At 38.3% G+C, this 9,460-nt stretch overlaps 1 protein-coding gene across 1 annotated transcript; it reads left to right on the plus strand.

The window, feature by feature from the left end:
• The first annotated feature begins 238 nt into the window (after positions 1-238).
• On the plus strand, positions 239-7,602 carry LOC132619075 (uncharacterized). The gene is made up of 9 exons (XM_060334046.1): positions 239-889; positions 2,106-2,151; positions 2,236-2,314; positions 2,406-2,451; positions 2,554-2,652; positions 4,605-4,673; positions 4,750-5,083; positions 5,229-5,374; positions 5,449-7,602. Exons 1-9 carry the CDS (start codon positions 425-427, stop codon positions 6,976-6,978), a joined length of 2,814 nt encoding a protein of 937 aa, XP_060190029.1. The 5' UTR covers positions 239-424; the 3' UTR covers positions 6,979-7,602.
• Positions 7,603-9,460: the final 1,858 nt, after the last annotated feature.

Consider the following 9,460-nt stretch of genomic DNA (forward strand, 5'->3'; position numbering starts at 1 on the left):
CCAGACAAACAAATTAAAACGAAGAGAATAATTAATAAAATGACAAATATGTTATATTACTCTTTGAATATAATAAACTTCAAGATTTTGAAAATGCATTTGACAAATGATAATAATTAATTAATAGTAATAAAAATAAATTAGGAAACTAAAGTGATAAATTTGTGTTGATTTTTCAAATTGGAACACCTAAAGGGAGGGATTATTTGAAATCCTCTGTCAAGACCCCACCACCAAGCCTGAGGTATGGACTGAGGTTCGGACCACAAAAAGCAAATTCGAAAAAAGCCAAAGCACACAACCTCACAGTCAGAGAGGAAGAAAATAATGTAATGGTAGTAAAAGAAGAGAGAGAAAAAGGGGGCGAGAATCTAGAGAGAGACTTGTAGAGTAAGTTCTAGAGAGAGAAAGAGTACCTTTGTCGATGGGGCAGATCGTGAAGACGAAGAAGAAAGGACGTCCATCTAAAGCAGATCTAGCAGCTCGCCGTAACAACGCCGCCGTTGAGCTGCCGGAATCTGCACAGGAAAGAGAACTCCGGCGAAGTGGACGGCGTCGGAATGTAAGGTACGCCTTCGACATCGACGATTACTTGGACGACGACGAGTATTTCATCGAGGACATCGATGGAGATGAGAGACGAAGAGAGAAGAAGCTGAAACTGTTGCTTAAGTTGCAGAGCGATGAAGCCGGCGGCGCTGAGTCAACTCCACGTCGGCAACGACCTGCCACGTCAGCTTCATCGGATGATGAAGAGAGGAAGCCGTCTAAGAAGAGAAAAATTAACAACAACGACGACGAGAGAGATGAAGAGGAGGAAGAAGAAAATGATGAGGAAATTGAAAATGGAAATGGAAATGAAATTGAAAATGAAAATGATGATGATGAGGTATGTGTGTGGATCTCAGTTAAGAATCTACTAAAAAAGCAAAGTGTGAAAGTGATGACGTTCCATGTAAATATTCAAAATTAGTAGGAGTTGGCAGGTATCTGGTGGAATTAGTCGAGTCGAGGTGCTAGCCCGGCCCGGAACTGACATCAATTAATACTATATAAGTATAGAAAGTGATTTTTGACATATATATATTCAGTTTAAGTTTCTATATCGACGAAGGGTGTTCAACTGATCACCTTCAGTCTATTGTGCTCCGCCACTAGAAGTGTGAACTGTTAAGTTTCGAGAGCCAAATTGGGGAAGAAATTGAAGTCCAGCTAAGCTGAGTGAACTGAGATTTTTTTTTTCTTTCTTTCTTCTAGTTGGACCAGACTTTCTAAATCAGTCACAGTTGTTTCTCTCTCTTTCCATATAGGCACTTACTCAATGTGTGTGTATGTATGGTATATGTATGTAAATCTGTGTCGGGGGGGGGATTGATATATACTAATATAACTGTCGGGTCAACTGTCAAAAACTAATCCCCACAGAATCTGCTCACACGCTCCCACCTTTCTCTCTCTCTCTCCCCCTCTCTTTCTCTCTCTCTCTCTATAAACAGCCATAGTCCCTCTTTTTGTTTCTGTCTCTGTCTAGCAGGACCCCATTTTTCTTCATGTGTTCATCGCGAGTCTTTTTAATTTGCTTTGAGTTTTCTGCACTCTAATATATTTTGAGGAGATTTTTTAGTCTCTTAGTGGGCGTATGGATATAAGAATTGTGAAATTTGAAAAAATGAAGTAGTAAGTATTTGTTTTCAAGTTGAAAATGGTATTTGGAAATTGGAGTTGTTTTTTGAATTTTTGTGAGTGATTTGGAATGAAAATTGTGGAAATAATTTTTTGTAGTTTTTCGAATTTCCGGAAAAGAAGTTGAATTCCGGAAAATTGTAACAATTCTATGTCCAAATAGTTTTTGGGAATAATATTCCGGATAAAAGTGAAAACTATCCGTGGCCAAACGTGGTCCTTAGAAAACTCTAACAACTTATTTTTTGAAAGATGGTATTCTTGAGAAAAAATGGATCTTTATAGAAGATGAATAAATGAGGATTTATATAGCTGACCTAAATTAGGATAGGGATAGTTGCTTGATTGTTGTATAATTCTGTGCTTTTGTATTTTGGTGATTATGTTTATGGATGTTTAAGGTTACTGTTGGATTTTGACAGGCTAGAGGAAGGAATGAAGAAGCAAAAGGTGTAGACTCTGCTCCAGGTATAGTTTCTGATTTTTCAGAAATGGAGATATTTCATGTTTGATTCTTGTCCACATTATTGAATGTATGATGTGGTTGAGCAGGGACACCATCGGAACCACATTCTGGAATCCCGTTGCCAGACAAGAAGACATTGGAATTGATTCTCGACAAGTTACAGAAGTAGGTGTTAATTGTTAGAAAAATGGAAATATTGTTGGTTGTTCAGCTAGTGGCCCTTGTAATGTTTAGTTTCCTTAATTACTTGTGACAGGAAAGATATATACGGTGTTTATGCGGAACCTGTTGATCCTGAAGAGGTATGTTTTTGGAGGGGTAGTCTTTTGTTTTAGAAGTCTTATTTGGAGACTGACAGTAAAATTAAAGAAAAGCTGCTTAGCTGTTTCTTGATTTCTGGGCAGCTTCCTGATTACCATGAGGTGATTGAGCATCCCATGGACTTTGCCACCGTCAGGAACAAGTTGGGAAATGGATCATACACCACTTTGGAGCAATTTGAGGTGAATCTCTTCTACTAACCCTCTTCATTCTGGTTAATTTTGTCTGTGGAGCGAAGGAAAAATGCATTAGTTTCTTATTGTGTTGCGCGTTTTGGTATTCCAGCGGCACTGAACTGGGCATTGTATGCTTGCCTTTTGGATATATTGTTATGCTTGGGTCGTTGCATCTAGATCACGGGAATAAGTTTCTTTCTGTTTCAAGAAATCACGACTCCTCACTTCATCAAGAAAAGAAAAAGAAATCATGACTTCTCACACTTGACTTTGTCTCGTTCTTTTCTGCTTCCAGCGTTAGCTTGCATGGTCGTAAGTAGGGTTTTTTTAGTTTTTTTGAGTGACAAGAAACATGTTGATTCTGCTTACAGCTCAATTTATGTGGCTATGAAGAGTAAGAGGCTTAGTCTTTTTATGGTGCTGTGCCATTCATCACTAGTGGTATTGAGAATCTGTAGCTTTGGCTGCTAGTGTCAGGGGCGAATCCAGGTATAAAAAATGGGTCGCGTAAACACATGGTAACCCGACTAAACTCGGTATATTATGTATATAATCCGTAAAATATGTCTAATATTAACTAAAGGAACACATGCTCAAACTAGACCGAATGGTGCATTGGCTAAGTACTACCTTTAATCACTTAAGGTTGTGGGATCGAACCCTACTAATTGCACTTTTGCGTCTTTTAAAAAAAAAATAAAAAAATCTAAGGTGAACTCATCCTCTTGAAATCCTGGATTCGCCTTTGGCTAGTGTTACCCTCAATAATTGAAATTTGAACGGTTTCTTAGCGTCGTCACTACATTGCTCTATCTCCTTGTATAATTAAAAAGCTCATACTATTTGGTGCTTGTGATTTACTGAATGCGCGGAAATGGGAGAGGAGTTGCTTTTAGTCGAGATGGATCTAATACCATTGTGGGTGGAGAAGTTCGTCCTTGTAGCTCTGCTGTGAAATCTATTCAATTGGGAAGAGGAACTAAAGAGGAAAATAGAGCAACATCAAAGAATATCAATGACTAAGCTTAATTAGATTGTTTATCTTTCTAGTTGTTGGATACTGACAACTTGTTTTAGCTGCAGCCTCTAGGCTTCTTCTCTATTAATTGAGGAGGCATAATGGATTTTACTGATATATAACATCTATTTCTCTTATGAGTTTTGCAATAATGGAAACCTGTGGTTTTCTGATTTTTGGGGTGAAGATAATGAGGAAGGGGTTGGGTGGTATCCCATGACCCTGTTTTAGGTTATCTGATGCCTAATTCAGTTTTATCTCTTTTTTCCTTTTCCAAAAATAGAAAGTAAAAACCAGTTGGTATTCTCAGCAAGTTGAGGAAAATTTGAAATATTTGAGTACTTCAAGTCTGGTGAATATATAAAATAATGATATTGCAAAACCAAGTGCTAGGGAAGCAGGAATTGCTGACGATATCACGGTGTCCTCTATGTAGTCTGAAGCTTTTCTGCTTTAGGTGTTTTGTTATTGCATGAATGTGCATGCTAGACTTAGTCACACTGCTTATCATTCGTTTTGGATGCTTCAAGCAGTATTGTAATGGTGTAGTAACTAGCCCATCTTAAGGTGTTTGCTTTTATAGGTAAGTGAATATCTTTTTTAATTTTGTACGAGGAATATAGAATGTCTCTTTGTAGGATATAAGGCTACCAGGGAGATACTATGCGTCACTTTTAGAGACGTGAGTTCATGGGACTTCAATTTGTGTTCATTCTTCTCATTCTTTTCTTTGATGAAGGAGAAGTCCTAGCTAGTCTTTTGTGTGTGACTTTACCCATGAGGCTGTTGAAGTCCAACTGTCACTTTTGTTTTATTAAGTGCATTCTCACCATTTTTTTCAAATGGATTTTAAGCTATGTTACAAGCAAGCAAATTTCCAGTATGTACTGATCTTAGCTTGATGTCCCTCAATAATTAAACTTTCATTGGTCCATTTCAGAGCGATATTTTCCTCCTTTGCTCAAACGCAATGCAGTACAATTCATCAGATACTATCTACCATAAACAGGTAGTTCTTGCAACCTTATCTTAGTCACCCTTTCTCTTTGAATCTATGATGCTTATCTTGCAACTTTTTTGGCAAGGCACGTAACATCCAAGAGTTGGCTACAAAGAAATTTGAGAAGCTAAGAATCAACTATGACCGTTCTGAGAAGGATGTGAAGGTAGAACAGAAGACAAAATACGGGTCTGTTGTCAGGAAGCAAATAAAGAAGCCGATTGTCCAGATGTTCCAGGAAACTGTTGGCTCTGATTTCTCGTCGGGTGCCACTCTTGCCGCTGCTGGAGATAACCACTTTCTGAACAACACTTCCCTTGCTGGAGTATCAGAGAAACCTTATGGTGTTGATGGGCTTGCTGAAGGAAATTCTTCACTCAATGATCAAAATGTGGAGAAGGCAGAAGAATCACTATCAGGTGCCATAAATTATTGTTTGTCTTCAAAAATAATCTAGATGTTCATATTTGCGTAGTAACATGGTCATTCCTGTTCTTTATCCTGCATTTCTCTTTTAGCTGTTGACAGCTTGAATTAATCAAGATTTTTACTAACTTGTTGCAGTGAAGGGTCCCCTATCCAGATTTGGAAGGAAATCAACTGTGCCTGATGAGAATCGTCGTGCAAGTTACAACATAGCCACACAACCAGTTAGCAACACCGAGTCCATATTTTCAACGTTTGAAGATGAAAGCAAGCACTTGGTTACTGTGCGTACCACATAACTAGTTTTATTTACATTTAGTTATTGTCTTCCTCTTATGTAAAATTCCTGTGTGTTTAGGTTGGTCTTTATTCTGATCATGGATATGCTAGGAGCCTTGCCCGATTTGCTGCAACTCTCGGGCCTGTTGCATGGCGAGTTGCATCCCAGAAAATTGAACAGGCATTACCTCCTGGGTTCAAGTTTGGTCGTGGGTGGGTTGGGGAATATGAGCCACTTCCAACCCCAGTATTGGTGCTTGAGAACTATACCGTGAAGGAACCTCCGTTCTTTTCTAAGTCTGTACACAAGTTTGGAGCTCAAAAGAATGAGAAAACATCTGAGGACACAATTGCTGCAAAAGATAAACCTCTTTCAAGGCCTATGCTAGAAGGAAAATCACCATATCTTGGTTCAACTAGCGGTAAGCCCACAGAGAGCGGTCTGAATATCTTAATTCCCTCAAAGGAGCAATCTCTCAGGGAGGTTAATCTAGAAGGCAGACCATCTTTTCTTTCTTCTTCTGGAAAGAAACCTCCTATTTGTGCTAGCCCCAGATACCAGCAGCCAGATTTGCAATCCAGGAATTTCACTGAACCTGATAAAAAGATGCATTTCAAAACTGAACCTGATAAAAGGAACAATTTCAAAACTGAAGCTAATAAAAACCTGCAGAAGCAGGTTGAGTTAAACTGCCCACCCTCAGCCAATCAAAGGAATTCTGAGATTATCAGAAAGAGTCACATTACTAGTACTTCTGAAATACCTGGATCAAGGTCTACTGGGGCAAGTCCGAGGAACCCATTCTCGGCTGGGTCTGGGTCTTTTAAGCAACCGGTCATGAATGGAAATGCTGTTGGAGGACTGCCCAATGGGAGAGCTGTGAATAACAACTTGGACACTACATCAGTGGCGCATTTAACTGCTGATAGCGTTCCAACTGTGAGAAAAGCAGCGGGTTTCTTTCACCGAGAACAGGAGCAGGGCCTCAGTGACCCTGTACAGTTGATGAGAATGTTGGCCGGAAAGGCTCAAAATCAGCAGAACTCTTTGAGCCAGTCACAAACTGACGCTTCTCCAATTTCCCCTGTGACTCCATCTTCGAGGAAAGATGATTCAGGGAATGCCACTGCCGCTGCTGCCCGAGCATGGATGTCAGTTGGGGCAGCGGGAGGTTTCAGACAAGGTGTGGAAACAACAAGCATGCAGAATAGTCATATTTCTGCTGATTCGTTGTATAACTCTTCTCGCCATGTCCAGCAACAAGCTTCACGAGTTCGGAGTGAACTTCCTGCATCGGCAATGCACTTTCAGGCTGAGAAGAACAGTACTCCACTTCATGCTTTCGTGCCTCATCCTGCGAGAGTGGGCAGCGAAGCTCAATTCCAGAATCAGCCAATGATTTTCCGTCAATCAGTACCTGCTGACTTGTCTAGATTCCAGGTACAATCTCCTTGGCAGAGTTTTAATCAACCAGCACAGCCAAGACAGAAGCAGGATTCCCTTCCTCCTGACTTAAACATTAGTTTTCAGTCATCTGGGTCTCCTGGCCGGCCATCTTCGACTGTTTTGGTTGATTCTCAGCAGCCAGACCTTGCCTTGCAATTATGAGACCAGGCAATTTACGATAAAATATTTGAAGAGGTCTGAACCACAAGAGCCTTCGGATCTTCTGGCTGGCATGTCTGAATCTTGTTTTTGGGCACCACTGCTTCAGCAAACCACTAGCATCTGCCTGTAATTGCTGAAGGCTTTGATATCGGGTCTCATTTCATGGGACGTTAAGGTTAGCAACTAAACAATTGGAGTCAGCTGCTTCATTTTTATGGATGTTCCGAGGTATTTATTGTTTTCAGTGGTGGGAAAAGGCAATAGATCTAGTTCAGGTTTAGGATAGGCAGCAGGAACAACAGGAGGACCACTGTCCAGGTCACAAGTCGGTGGGTCGTTTGGTTTCTTGACAATCACTGACTTGGACATTGTGATTTAGATAGTTGAAGACGGGAAGCATGTTAAGTTAATAATAGTTTTGTTCGAGGGCTCGCTATATGGTGATTTACTGATAGAAATGCTTTAATTCATTGTACATTGGAGCAAGGTGGGACTAGTCTTTGGAGTTTTTTGTTATTTTACTTCAATCATTGTAGTTCTACCTCATTTTCCTCCTTAGATCTGCGGGTTTTCATCTACATGTAATGGCGTAATATTTAGAGAAATGCAAAAGAATTGATATTCTTTTTTTGTGCCATTTGTCAATATTTTGGTTAGTGCTCTCCGAGTTGAACAACAAAGGCTAATATAAAAAATAATGTGTCGGTGAGAACGAATTTAAGACGTTAGAGACAATTTTGAACACTCTGGATCACTTAAGCTGACTTTTTGTATTTGTTCGGGTATTTAAAAGTTAATATATGTACACGAATACAAAAAATTTATCTTATATATACATTGTAATTTTTACCGAATATATTCGGATGAATACTCTCGACACCCTTTAAATCTGCCCCTGCAACGTTCACATGATTTGATGCCAGCTAGTCATGCCCTCATGCAGAGGCAAATAGACCGTATAAGTTCTTGTCCTAAGAACTCAATATTTTTAGCACTGAAAATAAATCACTAAAATTTCAACAAATATTTATTTTGAACTCGTCCATTTAAAAATGCAATTGACTTCCGTAAGCTGATCACGGATGAAAATAACTAAAACCTCAACATATATTATACTCCTTCTGTCCCATATTACTCGGCCACATTACTAAAAATATATGTCTCAAATTACAGGTTCATTTACAAAACCGAAATAAAATTAATTAAATTTTTCTTATCTTACCCTTAGTATTAAATGTTCTTGAAAATAGTCAATATTGATTACACCCTCCATTCCATAATAAGTGGTGTTTTTGGCTTTTCAGTTTTAAAATAACTATCAAAATAACTAGTGTTTTAGGTTTTTAAGAAGAAATTGATTTTGTTCTTCCAAACTTACCCTTATTTATAATCAAGAATCACTAAGTAACTTTTCTTTTTCTAAGCATTAATTAGGGGCATGTTAGTAAAAACACTGATAATTTTTCAGGAGTGAACAATTTCTTAAGGAGTGTGCATAAGCTAAAAACAACACTTATTATGGAAAGGAGGTTGTAGAATGTATTTATTAGAGAGAGATATGATAAGATAGTAAAATACATTATTTATTTATAATTCCTTAAGAGACGTGTAAAAGGTAAAGTGGCCAAGTAATATGCGACAGAGGAAGCATCTTTAAAAGCGCAATTGACTTTAGTTCTAAAAAACAAGATTGAAATTTGTATTTCTCTATGTATACTATGGCTGTACTCATCCACTATCGGTCATTTTCTTCCATCTCCGTCACAAGTCAAAAGCAACCCATCCCCAATATTTAAGTTACAAAGAAAGAGCTCTTACGTGGAATGGTAGTGTTATTATGTTTTTGTATTACATTAGCAGATCATGGTTTTGATATTTTGTGAATATACCGAAAATACGTCACGTATTAATACAATCTGCTTTAAATTGGAAGGAATGATTATTCTCTTCAAAAGGGTCTATCTTTGATTATCACCTTATTCAAACCTAAGAGAGTTGTTCTTGTATAAAAAACTTCTCCAAAGAAAATAACAAATCATTCCGTGATTGAATACGCAAAATTTCGTTCGAAGGCAAAAATCTGACAGAGACGAAATCAAAGGAAGACTATGCATCACTATCAGTTCTGCCAGTTGGAAGTCTCGGCTATATGAATTTTCACTGACCAATATATATAGTTCAAGTTAAGCTCATTTCGGACTAATATTACAAATTAAAAAAAAAATCACTAGAAATTCTCTATACGGAAAGATGTATCAGAAACAGAGGTGGATGCAGCGTTGCCGCCATATTCAATCCAGTACTCTCAACGCAGAACTTAAATTTATACGTAAAAATACACTAAAATCACAACAAATAGTAGGTCCAAACCTATTAAAATACAACAAGTTCAATACTAAGCTGAACCTGTAGACCTTAAATCTCTGAGTTTAGAAATTCAGAATCCTTGTTCTGCTGTGCTAAATGAACCTTCAGCAAGAAC

The sequence above is a fragment of the Lycium barbarum genome, chromosome 11, assembly GCF_019175385.1.
Source record: "Lycium barbarum isolate Lr01 chromosome 11, ASM1917538v2, whole genome shotgun sequence".
NCBI classification, from domain to species: domain Eukaryota; kingdom Viridiplantae; phylum Streptophyta; class Magnoliopsida; order Solanales; family Solanaceae; genus Lycium; species Lycium barbarum.